Source organism: Chiloscyllium plagiosum, unplaced genomic scaffold, assembly GCF_037043375.1.
Source record: "Chiloscyllium plagiosum isolate Xiang-an unplaced genomic scaffold, Cpla_swu_hap1 HiC_scaffold_32, whole genome shotgun sequence".
NCBI lineage: Eukaryota > Metazoa > Chordata > Chondrichthyes > Orectolobiformes > Hemiscylliidae > Chiloscyllium > Chiloscyllium plagiosum.
In genome coordinates this window covers 35,414,059-35,433,422 of record NW_028270170.1, presented here as the reverse complement: position 1 = coordinate 35,433,422, position 19,364 = coordinate 35,414,059, and the positions used below count along the sequence as shown (strand labels likewise).

Below are 19,364 nucleotides of genomic sequence, written 5' to 3'. Positions count from 1 at the left end.
ATATTGATATGTTGTTATGATTTGGGCAGCTCCTGTAACACATTCACAATAATGAGGGGCTTTCCAGAAAATAGCTGTAACTCTTCAGAGCTGAAGTGTGCAGCCTTTGTTCTAATGAAAAGATATAGTATTATTACATGTCATAAAAGAGTGACTGTGTCTTGTCTACTAAAAAAAAGCTATCATTTGGTCAGCCAGCAAACTCAAGTTAAGACTGTAGGTCAAACTTTTCCCCCCTGCATATGGGAAATAAATAGATGAAAGTTTAAAAATAAGGAAGAAAAATAATTAATGAAGTATTAAGCTCAGTTATTCACCGTATGAGGTATATGGACTGAACAAAATGGGTATTAAAAGTGAAAATCAGACTGTGAAACATTTCTATGAAGTGATTTATTTAAAGTGCTCCTTGTTTCCAATAGATTTTACTCAACTTAATTATCTTCCTCCACACAATTATTTTAATTATTACTTTTGCACCACAAATATGAAACAAATATACCTTAATTGATATAATTGTACTATCAGATTGTGACAGAAAATATTTTCCAATAATAAAATTGGCTTTACTTGACCTGACTAGTTTAATTAAATTTGCAATTTTTACTACTTCGAGTTTGCTAATTTAAGTATTGAGTGTCACTCAAAATCAAGATCAAATCTCCATTTCCACTCTGTTTTCATTGTCACTGCCTGCACTTTGTGTTGAAGTTTATTCTTTCTTGAGCACAATAAAGAATTTGTTCACAATGCTACTTAGTTACATTTTCTGATGTGTTTCAAGGTGTGTTTCATTTATTTTGCTTGCCAGTAACTACATAATATTCTGCACCATTTGATGCTGAGGCAGTCCATGTTCAAATGTACCAAGATTGGAACTGTATCTAGGCTTGGGGGTGACAAGCCCTATATGAACCATAAAAATACCAGACAATAACCAGCTCCAGTAAAAGATAATCTAATTACTGCCCTCTGACATTCATTGGTGTTACCATCACTGAATCTCCCACTATCAACGTTCTGAAGGGGGGGGGGGGTTACCATTGACCAACATTCAGTTGGAGTTGCCACAAGAGCAGCACATAGCTCACCATCCATCTTTCCAAAGTCTGTCCACCATCTACAAGGCACAATTCAGGAGTGTGATGGAATACTCACCACTTGCCTGGATGGGTGCAAATCCAACAACAATCAAGAAGCTCAACACCACCCGGGACAAAGCAGCCTGCTTAATTGGCACTGCATCCACTCCACCATCAAAACTCAGCAGCAGCATTGTTTAATACCTAGAAGAAGCACTGCAGAACTGCACCAACAATCCTTCCAAATCCAAGGCTAGATCCACCTAGACGCACAAGGGCAAGCAGATACATGGGAACCTGACTACCTGCAAGTTCTCTTCCAAGCCATTTACCATTTTGACTTGGAAATACATTGCAATTCCCTTCACTGGTGGGTCAAAATCCTGGAATTTCCTCCTAAGAGCATTGCGGGCAACCTCTACAGCATGTTGATTGCAGTGATTCAAGAAGGCAGCTCATCTTTTCAAGGACAACTTGGGATAGGCAATAAATACTGGCTGGCCTAGGAAAATGCATGTCCCACAAGTTAATTAAAAATAAAAGTTATATTTTAGGTCTGACTCAACAACGATGAAGTCCATGAAAAGCTACCTTAAAGAGTAATAGTCTGTTACTTGCAAGATTGGTTCTTGCATTCTGTTACTTTGTCATCCTCACACATTCTTGCTTTAACACTTCAATCCATTCTCTGATTTCTGCCATTTTATCAGCTCTTTGCCTTTTTTGTCTAAACACTTCACCTTCCCTGGTTCTGGATGCTGCTGGTCACTTCCTTACCAAGTAATAACGGGTGATGTCTCATGACGTACAAAATCATCATTGTCATAGAGTACCTTAGGGCTGCTCTCGCATTAGTGAGAGAGAGTGAGTCTGTTGATTGTAGTTAAACCAAAGGATTACGACATCTCAGGTGAGTGGCGAGGTTAAAAAAAGGGAAGTATTGTGGTAACCTCAGTCAGTGTAAGAATTGAACCCATGCTGTTGGCATCACTTGGAGTCCAAGCCAGCTGTCTGGCCTCACCGAGCTAAAACACAAATTCATAGAATCAGAGAATCCTTACAGTGTGGAAACAGGCCATTAGGTCCAACAAGTCCATATTGACTCTCCGAAGAGTACTTCACCCAGACCTATTCCCCTACCCTGTTACTCTACGTTTACTCCTGACTAATGTACCTAACCTACGCATCCCTGACCACAATGGGCAACTTAGCATGGCCAATTCATTTAATTTGCACACGTTTGGATTGTGGGAGGAAACCGGAGCATCCAGAGGAAACCCATGCAGACATGGGGACAATGTGCAGACTCCACACAGACGGTTGGCTGATGCTGGAATCGAACCCGGATCCCTGGCACTGTGAAGCAGTAGTGCTAACCACTGAGCCACCATGCCACAAATTGTATGAAACAATTGAGATTTGGAGGATAAAACCAAATGAACTATGTTGATAATTCATGGATACAGGGATAAATCTCTTGCATTCTTTCTGGAAAGATTTGGTAAAAGTTAGTTACAGCACATCTACGTTTCAGGATCAGTAGGGACACTGAATCCCTGTTAGGAAGCCTACACATGCTGTCTCTAGGGAGGCTAGATATCAACTCAGTATGACTTGCCTCCTTTGCTTCAAGATAAGGTCCCACCAGATTTGCTTGAAATTTGCCAAGAGCTTGTCAGCAAACGAACAAGTCTTTTTAGCGTCATAGAGCTATATAGAATGGAAACAGACCCTTTGCTCCAACTCGTCCATGCTGACCAGATATCCTATTTGCCAGCATTTGGACCATGCCCCTGTAAACCTTTCCTATTCATATATCCATTCAAATGTATTTTAAATGTTGTAATCGTACCAGCCTTCACTTCGAGTAACTCATTCCATACAAGCACTACCCTCTGCTTGAAAAGACTGCCCCTCAGGTCCCTTTTAAATCTTTCCCCTCTCACCTTAAATCTATGCCCTCTAGTTTTGAACTGCTTTGCATTGGGGACAAGACCTTGGCTTTTCACCCTATCAATGTCCCTCACAATTTTATTAACTCTATAAGGTCAGTCCTCAGCCTCTGACACTCCAAGGAAAATTAGTCCCAGCCTATTTAGCCTGAAAAACAATACACCACCACTACCATTTGTGTCCTATCTTTGAGCCAGTTTTGTATCAAAATGGCTAGTTCTCCCTAAATCCTATGTGATCTAACCTTGCTAACCAGTCTACCATGCAGAACCTTCTTGTACGTCTTACAGAAGCCCACCACTCTGCCTTCATCAATCCTCTTTATTACTTCTTCAAAAAACTTGAGGTAGGGTGAGATGTGATTTCCCATGGATAATTCATGTCCACTGTACCATAATCAGTCCTTGCCTTTCCAAATACTTGTAAATCCTGTCCCTCAGCATCACCTCCAACAACCTGCCCCCACTGATGTCAGGCTCACTGGTCTTTCGTTTCCTGGCTTTTCCTTATCATGTTTCTTAAATAGTGGCGCCATGTTAGCTAACCTCCAGTCTTCCGGAACCTCACGTGTGGGTATTGATGATACAAATATGTCAGCAAGGGGCTGAGCAATCACTTCCCTAGCTTCCCACAAAGTTCTAGGGTACACCTGATCAGTTCCTAGGGATTTATGCATTTTAAGACAGTACCACCTGTGTAATATGGACATTTTTCAAGATGTCGCTATTTATTTCCCCAAGTTCTGTATCTTCCATGTCCTTTTCCATGGTAAACACTGATGCACGATACTCGTTTTGTATCTTCCCCCACCCCCCTCCAATCTCCTACGGTTTCATGTATAGACGGCCTTGCTGATCTTTAAGGAGCCCTATGCTCTCCCTGGTAAGGCTTTCGTCCTTAATCCCTTTGGATTCTCCTTAACCCTATTTGCCAAAGCTATTTTGTGTTCCCATTTTGCCCTCCTAATATACTGTTCTAGGGATTCAGTTGATTCATTCATTTCCTTGACCAAAATCTCAATTTCTCTAGTCATCCAACATTTCCTAAACCTATCAGCCTTTCCTTTCATCCTAACAGGAGCCGATTGTCTTTGGACTCCCATTATCTCATTTTTGATTTCTTCCCTTTCTTTCCAGCCGTCCCTTTACCTGTGAATATCTACCTAATACTGTCAAAATATCTACCTAATACTGCCTTTCTTGTATTTCAAACATTAACTATTAGAACCAGTCTATTCTTTTTTGTCACTGTTTTGAAACTAATGGAATTATGATTACTGGCCATGAAGTGCACCCCTACTGACACCTCAGTCACCTGCCCTGCCTTATTTCCCAAGAGTAGGTCAGTTTTGCACCTTCTCTAGTAGGTACATCCACCTATTGAATCAAACAATTTTCTTGTACAAACTTAATAAATTTCTCTCCATCGAAGCCCGAAACATGGCAATCTCAGTTTGAGGTTTGGAAAATTAAATCCGCCACCATTACCACCCTATTATTCTTGCAGATATTTGAGATCTCCTTACAAATTTGCTTCTCAATTTACCTCTGACTATTTGAGGTCTATAGTACAATCCCAAAAAGGTGACCATGCCTTTCTTATTTCTCAGTTCAACCCAAATAACATCCCTGGACATACTCCCAGGAATGTCCTCCCTCAGTACAACTGTAATGTTATCCCTATTCAAAAACACCACTCCCTCTCCTCTCTCCTTTCTATAGCAACTGTACTCTAGAACGTTAAGGTGCCAGCCCTGTGCATCAGTGAACCACGTTTCTGTAATCGCTATGATATCCCAATGCCATGTTCCCAACCATGCCTGAGTTTATCTGCCTTAACTGTTAGGCCTCTTGCATTTAAGTTCTACCTCATTCTCTGCTTTGTTGCTGCCTGCCTTGACTGTTCGATTTGCTCCTTCTCCCAACTGCACAAGTCTCAGACTGATCTTTTTTTCTCACTACCTCCTTTTGAATGAGTATTTAATATTGATAGATGTAGATATCATGAAACTAGCTGCATAGTCCTTAACTTACTACTTGTTTAAAATTAAGTATTGAATATTTAGAACCTCATTCCGATAGTTTCTGAAGTTTAACCTGTGATACCAGTGTGTTTGACCTCTCTCAGTTCCTTCCACCTTTAAAATAAGAAGTGAAATTCTCTGAAAGAAAGCCCCTATATTTGAAAATTTCCAAATCAGATTTTATCATGTAGTCGAAATGAAGTATTAGCAGATATAAAGCTGCCTTGCATTTCCTGAATCTCAAGTCTGCAAGATCTAATAGCGCCTATCTGAGACAAGCCTGATATCTCAAATATTAAAAGTAGTGCTTCACATTTTGCTTGGCAAAGGTAATGGTGAGGCTAACTTTTGTGTGCAATTTATTTAATCTGCAATCCTTTAGCCTCTGGAACAGATGTTTGCCACACCAGACATTTTTTCCGGGTCATGGGAAGTTGTATGTAAGTCAGCATTGGAGTTTGGAAACATTACTTTTCTTATTCTCCAATTCTGAAGATGCTGACTTGCAGGATCCATCTGCACCTCTGAACCTATGATGGTGGCCACTATTTGACTGTTTAGATATAGGGTTAGCACACTTGTAGAGCACAGGTTGACTACTTTGCTTTTCTCTCTTTTTGAGTGACTTGCAGTGTGGTTTGTCAAATGTATTTTAATCTGTTTTTGAGTTTCACACATAGTGAAAACAGGAAATGTTGTGGTTGCTCGATCAGAGTACTGGTTAAAATAGATACAATCTGTACATTGAATGCTGTGGCTGCCCTCTATCCATGATACTGTCTGCTTCATGGATTCTCCACAGTGTTGGCAGCTGCCACTCTGGCTCCAAAACCCAGGCTTCCCGGATGCATGCACCCTGCCCCAGCACTGGCAATGTTCCCAGCTTCTCTCACAGAACAGGAAGGACACACCCTGACTTTGAACTCTCCTGTTATGATGTACTACTTGAATTTAAACTTTTTGGAAAATGCTTACTATCAAATGGTATCAATTACACTGGGGCCCTTATTCCCTGATCCTTGTTACTATAAAATATAGTTACGGAGTCATACAGCATGGAAACAGACCCTTTGGTCCGACCAGCCTATGCCGAACATAATCTTAAAGTAGTCCCAAGTGCCTGCTCTTGGCCCATATCCCTCCAAGCCATTTATATTCATGTACTTCTCCAAATGTCTTTTAAACCTTGTAATTGTACATCCATGACTTCCCGAGGAAGTTCCTACCACATACAAACCACTGTCTGTGTAAGAAAACAAAAATTGCCCCTCACTTGTTTTTTTTTAAATCTCACTCTCCTCTAACCTTAAAAATAGTCCTTACAAGTTATAAAACATAGGGGGACAAAAAGAGCTAAAACAAAACCTGTTCCTCTCTATACAAAATTTTGACTGAGCTCCACATTTCCAGAAATATGCAGTTACTCTGGCTGTATCTCATTTAGGATGTGTTCTCTTTCAACTGCTTGTGCGAACCTTACATTCTAAACGTAATTGCCACCTGTTCTCTGGCACTGAAAATTTAACAAGTTTGAAACCACATTCCTTCATCACTTCACAGCTGAAGTGAACAGCATTTCATTGTTAAATCTGGTTAAGGAATTAGGTTTGCTTTTCCTGAATGCTTATGTCTCAGATGTTCTGCAGAGGGCCCCACCTTTTTTCTTCAATCATTTCCAGTATTCTGCCAGGAAATCCCATGAATATGAAATGGGCAAAGGGCATTCTAAATAATGGTGGCTGCCATTCATCGAGAGATGCAGGAATGTTTGGGCTGAAGTTTTGTTCCTTCTGCAGTGTGCAAACTTACTTGGATCAGCATTCAATAAAGTGGTAATTCCTGATTCAGTTAATTCTCATAAAGAGATAATATTATCATCAGTGAATTAACTAGGTATAGGAACTGGAGAAGGCCATGCAACCTCTTTAACCTCTTCCAGTAATTAATTAGATTGTAACTGATCTGTGTTATAACTAAACTTAACCGAATCCTGTTGTACATGATATGTTATCTAATATAAACTTATTAATCTAATTTTAGAAATATTCTAATTAAATTAATCTCAGCAGCATTTGTACTTCTACACTCCTTCCTGTTTTTAGTAAGTTCCTAGTTCTGATTGTAAGCCTGGTTTGTTGGTAGAAAGAAATTTGAAAACAATATAAACTCTTGAGGGTTGACAGTATAAAGCTATTAAACGGTATTTCTCTGCTTGAATTTCATCTGAAGAAGAGAGTGCCGAATAGGTTTACTAGAATGGTTACAAGGATGGGCGAGTTCAGTTAAGAAGACGTGTCTCGAGTAGTTAAAGCTCTAACCTCCTAATACTCTTACTTCCTCACACAGACACTCAAAATAACATGGGTTTTCTGGGTGGAAGAAAAAAATTGGGAACCTCAGTTCATTACTGCCTGGCCACTAGAAGACGATTCTTTTGAGTTGCCAGTCTTCAGTCTCTTTTCTCTCGATTCCTTCACCACATTGCAGGAGGCAAAGGATGATTGGTACACTAACTGCAAAGTCTTTTAGTTACCGGTTAAAGGCAATAGCTTACAGCAACTGTTGGAGTAAAATATCTAGTGTGCAGAAAGGGAGGGGCATAATCTGCCTTTCCAGAGGCTTTTTACTGTACCTTTCATGCCCACAAGGTGTTTTGCTACCAGGGAACCGTTCAGAATCATCATTAAACTGATGACCTTTGGCATCCATAACTTGTCACAGTATCACAAACTAATTAGCTGCTTGTTGCTTGCTAAATCTTACAATTTCCTGACTGCTTCAACAGAATAACAGTATAAATGTTCCACAGTTTCAGCTACATATTTTAAAAGTGTAGCGATTCCTTCCACAATCCACTGTTTTTAAACAGTCCTTCTCCCACGTCAGTCCATAATCAATAATAAAGTAAGATCTTTACGTGCCTTAATCTTTAAAAGATGAAAAGCTGTTTTAAAAAATGCATATCATCACAATGTGTGTGACTTTTTAAAAAATTACAGAATGCAACTCTTGCATCCATTCATCAATTGTTGGCTGTATTGAAAACAAGTGTTTATCTTTTAGTCTTTGTACTTTGGGCTTTTTTTTTGGCTTGTATATTGGTGTGTGCCACTCTGAATAAGATCCTGAACACAGTTGCCATATTGTAAGTTCATACAGCTCTAGTGTGGTGTAAATCTTTTTAAATGCAAACCATAACTCATCAGTATAGTGCCGAAGAGAGATTAAGGAGAATCATTCTGTTTCACGTATTTATTTGATTTTAGTGGAAAGAAGCAAAAGCCACCCCACTTGTTCAGGCGGGAACACCGAATGCAGTGACTGAAAATATCTGTCTGGATAATACTGAATGTCCCCCTGAATACACTTGTATGCCCACGTCAAAAGGCTTTTATGGTTGCTGCCCATTCACTGAGGTAAAATAGAATAGTTAATTTTTAGCAGTAGCTTTCTCGTGACCTTTAATTGTATGTTTGCATTTAATAATCAAACTTTTAAACTTTATGCCATACAACTTAAACATTATTTAACTTTGTGAGAACAGAAATTCAATTAAAATGTTAAAATCAAATAAACCTGTTCACATCATTGGTGACTTCTTTCTCCAAGGTCTATGGATTTCCAGTTTTTCATTAATTTAATATAAATTATGCATTTTCTATGTTCATTTCTTTTTATTGCTGAATATTATGAAAATATATCTTTATTCCCTGGTATCAGGCAACTATTTGCAAGGATTGGGAGCATTGTTGCCCAAAGGGATATGAATGTGACCTGATTGAAGCCAAATGCAAAAGGACTGGAGCAAGGGAAGACAAGTTGCCATTGATTTCTGCAGTAGACAACTTGCGAACTGATGATAGTGAGCTCTGTGGCAATATGACCTGTTCTGGGGGATACACCTGTTGCAGGTTGAAGAACTTTGGTTGGGGTTGCTGTCCTATGAAAGATGTGAGTCCTGAGTCCTCTTATCATTTTATGGACTGTCTTTGTAAACTAGTTAAGTGCTGATAAAACTTGTTAGTACTGCCAAATGGATGGAATATTAATGCAGAATGATGTGATCATCTTATTATTCTCTTCTGGGTAATTCTTATGCAGTAGCTCCAGTAGATGACCTTAGCATTTAGTTTTATGGTAGTTAAGTCTCTTCCCTATATCTAAATGTGCAGCAGTGCAAACCAGAGGTGGACCTATTCAGGAGAGTACTTTTGTAACTTCACATTGTAGCTGAGCCTTTCACAAGTGTAGATTAGATTACTTACAGTGTGGAAACAGGCCTTTCGGCCCAACAAGTCCACACCGACCTGCTGAAGCGTAACCCACCCAGACCCATTCACCTACATTTACCCCTTCATCTAACACTACTGGCAATTTAGCATGGCCAATTCACCTAGCCTTTCTTATTCTCAAATGAATTCTGCTGCAGGGCTAGAATTTAATTCAACCAAACCAGCTTTTCTGTGAGAGGACAAAATAGAGTAGGTTAGATTAGATTCCCTACAGTGTGGAAACAGGCCCTTCGGCCCAACATGTCCACACCGACCCTCTGAAGAGCAACCCACCCAGACCCATTTCCCTCTGACGAATGCACCCAACACTATGGGCAATTTAGCACAGCCAATTCACCTGACCTGCACATCTTTGGACTGTGGGAGGAAACCGAAACACCTGGAAGAAACCCACGCAGACATGGGGAGAATGTGCAAACTCCACGCAGACAGTTGCCCGAGGCTGGAAACGAACTGGGACCCTGGTGCTGTGAGGCAGCAGTGCTAACCACTGTGCCGCCGTGCCAGTACAATCAATTTTTTTCCCAAAATTGGGTGATCAGTTTGACCTAAAGTGTCATTTCTGCAGAAAAATAGTCAAAAAGAATGTCATCTTAATATACTCTCGGGTGCAAATTCCATTTAGCTATAGGAAATGTAACACTCTTGATTATTATTGGCAGGTGATATGCTTCTGTGTGTTATCCTACTCCGATCTCCATCCAACTCAAAACAAAAATATAGTGGCTGCCCTGAAGTTCAGAAAAAACTCAACTGCAGTTTGTGACCTGTGCCTAAATGAAACTGCTTGCAAATGTGAGCATGATAGACCAAGAAGGAGGTTGATTTGCCCATTTTATAAAGGCATTGTGATAGTCCTTTGACTCCTAGGTAGCTTCTTGCTGTTACAACCATACCCAGACCTCATCTGTTGCTGTAAAAGAGCAGCAGGAAATCCAGCTAGCTATCTAAAACAAAAATTCTTCACTGATATTACAGCTGCTTTCATTTCAAAGACACGATTTAAATTCTGACAGTAGGATTTACTTTGTGATCACCTTTGTAAAACATCAGAAATTGACCAACCATCCCCCTAACTGGAGAACTGGACTCGGTTCATTTAATGTTTAGCATCACAGCAAATCATTGATTATCGATTTTAGACATACTGCTACCTAATGCGTGGCTTAAGTCCAGAAATAATAGTTGCGCACTTTTTGTTTGGATTGATGGAACTGTGGGTTCAGGATCATTTCAAAGAGTAAACACTTAAATTTTAGTAAATCAAAAGTATAAACCAAAATGTTTAAAATGATGTCAATTTTAAAGACAAATCAGGAACAATCAAATTTAAAGCTTTTGTTTTAATCATTTATTTGGTTATCATTGCCTGAGCCACAATTTGTTGCCTATCCCTAATTGGTCTTTGAACTGCCTGACAGGCCATTTCAGAAGGCAATTAAGAGTCCACCACATTACAGTGGATCTGGAGTCACATACATACCAAATAAGTGTGGCTGATTTATTTTTGCTAATTTTTTGTTTTCATGACTTTTACTCCATTAGATTAGCTTATTTCTAATTCCAAAATTGTATTGAATTCAGATTTCACCATTTCCCAAGATGGAACTCAGATGCATGTCCCCAGAACATTAGCCTGCTCCTTGGATGCTGCCTGACCTGCGCTTTTCCAGCAACACATTTTCAGCTCTGATCTCCAGCATCTGCAGTCCTTACTTTCTCCCACATTAGTCTGGTACTCTGGATTACAAGTCCAGTTGCATTACAGCCTCACCACAACCACCTCTCCACGACTTACGATTCATGCAGTTGTTTAGTTTCTGAATGATAGAATACTGACGAAGCAGAGTTCTAAATAATTGTTAGTTCAGTCCTCACAAATTGGGAACCACATGCGTGAAAATTTGTAGGAGCTCTTAGAATAGCCCAAAATAATATTTGCTTCATGCCCATAACATGACGTGCTAGCTTTGAATTCTGGTATCTTCTGTCCATCTTATCTAATAGTTTTGGGCAAATTAAGCAAATTTATTTCAAATAATCAAGTCTTTTTGAAATATGGTATGCCTGCTGAAAATGTTGTCATAAAGTATCATTCTGTTTGCAGGCAGTATGCTGTGATGACCACTACTGCTGTCCAAAAGATTTCAAATGTGATAAAGCAAAAAAAACCTGCATCAAACCTGTTGGTAAGCTGTTGCATAGTTTATGGAAATGTTAATTTTTGCAGTTTCTTAACTTTAAATTCACTGTGAATATTGCATTATAATTCTGGTTTGTTAGCATACTTCTCTCTGTCTGAGATGGTAGGAATGCAGCCTCAGATCTTTGTTGAATTTGGATGAGATCATCTGCACTTTTTCAGGCTGGTCAAACTGTTTTTGGAAAGACATAGTCTACCACAAGTGCCACACATGAAAATGGCCTTTGTCAATGTTGTAGAATGATCTTTGCTGTCTCCTTATTTGTATGCCTGGCATCTGCTTTGGTGTTTCTGGAACCATTCATCGTCTGGTGGTGAACTCGGGCTACTGCTGTTTTTCGCACTTGTGATTGATGTGAAGGCATTCATGTCTCTTGGGAGTGTCCTGTGTCAGAGCTTTAGGCACTCTACTGGTCTCTAGCAATAGGCTACCTTGCTGTGGAGATGCAGCCACTTTCCAACCTGTGCACTTGTCCAAGCTAGTGAAGCCTCATTTGCTTGATTCGCACTAGCAAACTTGGCATATTGGACCTACTAAGGACTGATTTGTTGATGCGTTAGACTTTTTTTTTCTTTTAATGCCAAAATTATGACCTAAATTCTTGAACTTTTCATCTTGTTAGGTGAGAGTTACCCAGGCTTCTCTGCCACTTAGCAAGTTTTTTTGAGGATCCAAACCTTATATAAAGGCATGTCAGTCCAGCTGGAGTATAGAGTCATAGCGATGCACAGCATGGAAACAGATCCTTCGGTCGAACTTGTCCATGCTGACCGGATATCCAAACCCAATCTAGTCCCACTTGCCAGCACCCGGCCCATATCCATCCAAATCCTTCCTATTCATATAGTTCTGTACCTCTAGTATTTGGCGCAGATGATCTAAGCTTCTTGAGTACATATGATTCACAAATTATCAATTTGATGAACTCATTTCTGCTGAGGGAGAGAGATGAGTCCAGGTATTAAAACTACTAATTTTGAAATTAAAAGTAACTGAAAATGAAAAGAAGCAACAAAGAGGCATAGGAGACAGTGAAATGAGCAAGGAAATCTGCAGCTGGGATTCAATTGCCAATAAATGAGGTGATCCAATCTTTTTTCAGTAAAGCAGTATTTATACTTGTACAGGTGAAAAGTTACACAATATGGAAGACTTGATGAATTTCTGCTTTTAAAATAAAATCAAATATAATGCTGGGTTTTATTGCAAGCTGTAAAATTTAAAATTGAGATATAATTGATCTTAAAAAAAAAAAGTTTGCAATACCATAATTGAAAAATTTTGTACACTTCAGGCATGACTATGGGTGGCAGTATTGGGACAGTATTGTAGTTGCAACATGAAATTAATAGAACTTTACCTGTAGGAGGGAGCTTCAGCAGGAGGAAGCATTTGGAAAGTTAGGACTCTTTTAAGAGATTGAAAGATGATTTGATAGGGTACTTAAAACTACAAAGTTATAAGACAGACTAAGTTTGGTGCATAGCACCTATACAGGCAGTGAGTACTGCTGATTAATTGAATAATGAAATGACTTCCATTTTTTTCAAGGCAGTTTAATTTCCCTAAGTTGGGGACAGTGGCATTGAGGCATTCAACATCTGAAGAGTTTCGTACTTGGCTTCTGGTTTATGAAGAACCAGGCTTTAATTTTAGCATTAGATGACAGGTGAAGATGCAAAATGATCAAATTCCTAATGTTCTATTTGTATCCTGTCATGCAGTCAGTTTTTGTTATACACTTGTAGGAAATGGGCATTACTGGCTGGTGAGCATTTATTGTCTGTCCCTAGTCGACATTGAAAGGTGATGGAGTTACTGTCTTGAACCACTGTAGTCCATATGCTGTTGATAGACCCACAATGCTGTTTGGGGAATTCAAGGATTTTGAAGAAATTGTGTAATTGAACAATCAGCAATGCTTTGCTGAGTCAGGATAGTAAGTGACCTGAAGGGGAACTTGCAGCTGGTGGTGATCCCATGTTTCTGCAGCCCTTGTCCTTCTAGATGGAAGTGGTCAAGGGTTTGGAAAATGCTGCTTAAGAAGCACTTTTTAATGCTTTCAACCAGTGATATAATGAGTTTCCTCTTGTTGTAAAAACCTCTTCTTGAGTAGTTTCAAATGCCGTTGAATTTGGAGCCTATAAACAATGTCTGGGCTTGGGTTGACAAGTGGCAAGTAACATTTGCTTCACACAAATGCCAAGCATTAACCATCCTCAACAAGACGGAAACTAGTCTGAAGAGATGGCTTGACAGGTAGGATTGCAGATTCCTGGGGCATTAGGATTGGTTTGGGGGAGATGGGATCAATACAAACTGGGCAAGTTACACTTGGGGAAAGACCAGAACTGATGTCCTCGAGGGGGTATTTGCTAGAGTGGCTGGGAGGCTTTAAACTCAAATGGCAGAAGGATGAGAAACTACGCAAGGAGTCAGAGAAGAGGAATCAAGGACAAAACACAAAGAGGAATAAGAAAAATGTTTTGCAGAGAAACTAAGGGCCAGGACCAAATATGGCGACAGTGAAAAATACTGAAAATGGAGAAGTAATGTTAAAAAGACACACCTTAAGGCTTTGTGTCCTAATGCACAGAGCATCCTCAATAGAGTGAATGGATTAATTGTGTAAATAGATGAAAACAGGAATGATATAGTTAGGGTTGCAGGTGACCAAGGATGGGAACTTGAATATCCAAGAGTTTTCAGTACTTTGGAAAGACAGATAAAAAGGATTTGCCTTCCTAGTTAAAGAGAACATTGTGGAAGCTGTATGGTCAGGAGTGTGAAACATCAAGGGACAAAAGACATTATGGGTGTTTTGTATAGACCCCCAAACTGTTGGGAATCGTAGAGGGGCCATTCGTCTCATCAGGTCTGCGCAGGCACTCAGAGGAGCAACCGACTCAGACCCCTATCTTATCCCCATAACTCCACAGTAACCATGGTTAATACACCTGACCTATATGTCTTTAGACTGTGGGAGGAAGCCCGTGTGGTCGTGGGGAGAGCATGTGGGCTCCACGCAGTTTCTAGGGGCTAGAGTCGGGCCCAGGCTCTGGCACTGTGGGATAGCAGTGCTGACCACCGTGACACCATGTCGCACTAATGGCGTTAAACAGGAAATTTAGGGATACATGCAATGAACGAACATCTGTAATTATGGATGACTTTGATTTGCATGTAGATTGGACAAATCAAATTAGTAACATTACCTTACAGGAAGAGTTCCAGGGGATGGCTTTCTGAATCAATATGTTGAGGAACCAACTACAACACAGGCCACCCTAGACTAGCTATCATGCAAAGAGAAAGGAATATTTGATAATCTAATAATGTGAGGCCCCTTGGGATGAGCAACCATAAGTAATAGAACTTTTCATTGAGGTGAAGAGTGATATAGTTAATACTGAGACTAGGATCCTGCATTTAAGCATGACAAGCTGCAGGACTCCAATGAGCACTGAGGACAGAGTTGCAGTGAGTGTTAAAGAGTGTCGAGATGAAATGTAGCGAAGGATAGGTAAACTGTGCGGTCTGGTGGTTAAAGAGTGACTAGGGTGAGAGAATAATTTGAATATTCCAAGTAAATAGATCTACTTGGAATATTGTATCCAGGTCTGGTCGCCTCATTCTAGGAAGGATGTAGATGCTTTAGAGAGGTTGCAGAGGAGATTTACTAGGATGCTGCTTGGATTGGAGGGCTTGTCTTATGAAAAGAGGTTGAGTGAGCTCGGGCTTTTCATACTGGAGAGAAGAAAAAAGTGATGTGACTTGATAGAGATGTACAAGGTAATGAAAGGCATAGATAGCCAGAGATTTTTCCCCAGGGCAGAAATGGATGTCATGTGGGTCATAATTTCAAGAAGATTGGAGGAAGGTTTGGGGAGATGTCAGTGATGTCTTTATGTAGTGAGTGTAGGGTGCGTGGAATGCACTGCCAGCAGTGGTGGTAGAGTCAGATACATTAGGGACATTTATGCGACTGCTGGATAAGCACATGGATGGCAGTAAATTGAGGGGTGTGTAGGTTAGGTTGATCTTAGATTAAGATAAATGCTCGACACAACATTGTGGGCGGAAGGGCCTGTACTGTGCTGTACAGTTCGATGATCTTTGGTGAGTTTCTGCAGGATATCTTGGAGATAGTGTACACTGCTGCTACTGTGTGTTGCTTGGAGGGAGGGAATGGATGCTTGTGGATGTGGTGCTAATCAAGTGGGCTGCATTGTCCTGGATGGTGTCAAGCTTTGTGATTGGTGTTGAAGCTGCACCTATCCAGACAGTGGGCAGTATTCCATCATACTCGTGACTTTTGTGCCTCATAGATAGTAGATGGGCTTTGAGGAATCGGGAGATTCCACAAGATTCCTAGCCTCTGATTTGCATGAGTAGCCATTGTATTTATAATGGCAAGTCCAGTTCAGTTTCTGGTCGACGATAACCCCACAGGATGTTGATAGTGGGGGATTCAGTGATGGTAACACCATTGAATGTTATGTTGTGGTGGTTAGATTAACCCTTATTGGAAATGGTCATTGCCTGGCTTTTATTTTGGCTTGAATGTATTTGCTGTTTGTCACCCTAAGCTTGGATGTTTTCCAGGTCTTGATGCATTTGAACATAGGCTGCTTAAGTATGTTAGGAGGGAATGGTACTGAATACTGTGAAACCATTGGCGAACATCCCCACTTGATTGAAGAAAGGTCATTGAAGCAGCTGAAGATAATTTGGACTAGGACACTACATAAGGAATTTCTGCAGAGATATCCTGGAGTTGAGATGAGTGACCTCCAACGACCGCAACTATCTTATGTGTCTGGTATGACTCCAATTAGTGGAGTGTTTACCCCCAAATACCCATTGATTCCAGTTCTGCTAGGGCTGTTAGATGCCATATCTGGTCATATGCAGCCTTGAAGTCACTTTGGCCTTGCTTCTGGAATTAAACTCTTTTGCAGCACAGTGGTTAGCACTGCTGGGAACCCAGGTTCGATTCCAGCCTCTGTGGAGTTTGCAAGTTCTCTCAGTATCTGCATAGATTAAATCTTGATGCTCCAATTCCCCCTCCCCCAACCTAAAGAAATGCAGGTTATGTGGATTGGCCATCCCAAATTGTCTTTAGTGTCCAGAAATCTATAGGATAGGTGGACTAGCCATGGTAAAAACCCCATGTGGGGCTATGAGGACAGGGTGAGTCTGTGTGGGATGCTCTTTGGAGGGTTGGTGCAGATCCATTGGGCCAAATGGCCATTTTCTGAACTGAGGTTTCTATGATTCATGTTTAAACTATGACTGCAGTGAAGTCAGGAGCTGTGGCCCAGGCAGAACTCAAGCTAGGTTTCATTGAACAGGTTATTACTGAGCAAGGAGAAAGTGAGAACTGCAGATGCTGGAGATCAGAGCTTAAAAATGTGTTGCTGGAAAAGCGCAGCAGGTCAGGCAGCATCAAAGGAACAGGAGAATCGACCTGCATAAGCCCTTCTTTGATGCTGTCTGACCTACTGCACTTTTCCAGCAACACATTTTTAAGCTTATTACTAAGCAAGTCTACTTGATAACAGTGGTGATGACAGCTTCCATCTCTTTCCTGATGATCGAAGGTTGACTGATGGGGAGGTAATTGGCTCGGTTGAGTTTGTTCTGCAGTTTGTGTACAGGACGTATCTGGGCAATTTTCCACATTGTCGGGTACATACCAGTGTTGTAAAAGTAGTGGAACAGCTTGGCTAGGAGTGCGGCAAGTTCTGGTGCAGAAGCCTTCAGTACTATTGCAGGAATGTTGTCAGGGCCAATAGTCTTTGCAGTATCCAATGTCTCAAACTGTTTCTTTATCAGTGGAGTGAATTGCATTGGTTGAAGACTGGCATCTCATGGTGGGACCCCTGGAGGAGGCTGAGATGGATTACCCACTCTGCATTTCTGGCTAAAGGTTGCTGGAAATACTTCTGCTTTATCTTTTCCTTGGAATCTTGAGGAATATCCAATATCTCTTCAGTTAGTTTTCAATAATTAGCCCAGTTCGTAACAACCTTTTAGTGAGCAGAACAACTAATTAAAATGTTTGGTTTTACATTTGCTGAGCTGCCCTGATGTGCCTCAGTCACAAAGAGTAAAATGATACAGCCTTTGGGGTTGGTGTAATGCCAATGAAAGTTCTGAGCAAATGGTCTAATTCGACTGGAGCGAGGTGTGGGCAGTGAGACGCTTTTTCTTACTAGAGAAAATGGTTCTGGATAGACAATTCCACCTAAATGTGAGGCATTCATTATGAAATGAGGGTTGGAAAAGATTAGGACGGTGTTCCTTGGAACAGGGGTAACCTTGTGAGGGTTTTCAAAAGGATTAGTTTAGATAAGAAAAAGAAGTTCTTCTGTGATTAGATGATTAATCAAAAATTATAGGACGAAAATAATTCTGAAATATCTAGGTTGGAAATAAGTTCTTTTCCAAGATATTGGAATCTGTGATGCTGTACCCAATAAGATGGTGGAGGTTGATTGCATAAATTGTTTAAGAAAGAACATGGTCAGATTCTTACAAATGAGAAACTTAACCTGGGTTCTGTTAAAGAAAGACTGTATTTTCTGCCAGTTCAATTGCAGAAAGTGCTCTCAACACAAATGCAAGTTCTACCATTAAAAGTTAGTATTTTATAATTTAAATTTTCGGCTGGATCCGTATGGACCTGATATAACATTAACTAATTGATATCAGAACCAAAGGTTCTCCACCATCGGGTTAGCCCAGAGGTAAGGGGATTGGAATGTGTGGACTGCAATGATGAGGTAGGTGAAAGTAAGTACTGCAGATGCTGGAGTTCAGAGTCAAGATTAGAGTGAGGCAGCAACAGTAGGTTTACCAATTCTGGTTCCAGTGCAGACCTGCATCGTGGTGACATTAGCAGCACCAGATTCTTGTTGAAGTACACTTTGAATAAAAATTTAAAGTGGGTTGTGTGGAAGTAAGGATGGCTGTTTTCTGTGCTGTAAAGTTTATATATAGAGAGCCAAACACAATCTGTTACTTCCAGATGGTCACCATGATCTGCCAATTGCAAGCATTTTTAAAATTGAATTCCTTTACCTTTCCTTACAGGGCTGACTTTTTCACAAGGAAGAACTATCAAGGTTACAACCTGTCTTTTTAAATGGAAACTGTTTTGTGTTGCTACAATATAATTATCATATAAAAACTGAAATGCCACATGTTGTTCACAGATGAGAATGAAAAAGCAATTATTTGCCCAGATGGAGGGTCTGAGTGTCCTGATGGCTCAACATGTTGCATACTTCCAAACCAGCTGTGGGGGTGCTGCCCCTTAGAAAAGGTATAGTTTGACCAATAATTTCATTTTAGCTCTGAGGTATTGTGTATTTTAACTAAATGATTGAGCATTCGAAACCTGTGTTGATAAATTGTGAAATGCAGTGCTATAAATCACTCAAATTAATTCAGTAAATTTGTGGACAGGCTATTGCAAAAGCCCAGCTGCTCAGGGAAGGCAACTATTTCCTATGTCCTATGTTACTCTGTAACTCTTAACAGTTTGACCCATATGCAACTAATTGTTTGACTGTCTAAGTTCCAAGGTAGGAAAATTCCAAAATAACTTTGCAGGAAAGCTGGTTAAAAAGTTTGTTTTCTGGTTTATAACGAACTCTTTTAACTTTTTTCATGCTTTCTTCTTATGAAAACGTAAAAGGGGCTAGTATTACAGTGGATAAGTTGGCTTTTAACTTTAATGGTGTGTTTAGAAATTTAGGAGAACATGTTAAAGATAGTTGCCGCCTGCCTCTAAAAAACTAAT

General features: G+C 40.2%; 1 protein-coding gene across 3 annotated transcripts in view; it reads left to right on the top strand.

Moving 5' to 3' along the window:
* Positions 1-19,364, top strand: part of LOC122539986 (progranulin-like) — a 106,104-nt gene that overhangs the window by 36,716 nt on the left and 50,024 nt on the right. For all 3 annotated transcript variants that reach the window (XM_043675243.2, XM_043675241.2, XM_043675244.2), the window contains exons 3-6: positions 8,325-8,474; positions 8,779-9,009; positions 11,458-11,539; positions 18,775-18,884. In XM_043675243.2, the coding sequence (XP_043531178.2) occupies positions 8,325-8,474; positions 8,779-9,009; positions 11,458-11,539; positions 18,775-18,884 (573 nt within the window). The remainder of the gene's footprint in view (positions 1-8,324; positions 8,475-8,778; positions 9,010-11,457; positions 11,540-18,774; positions 18,885-19,364) is intronic.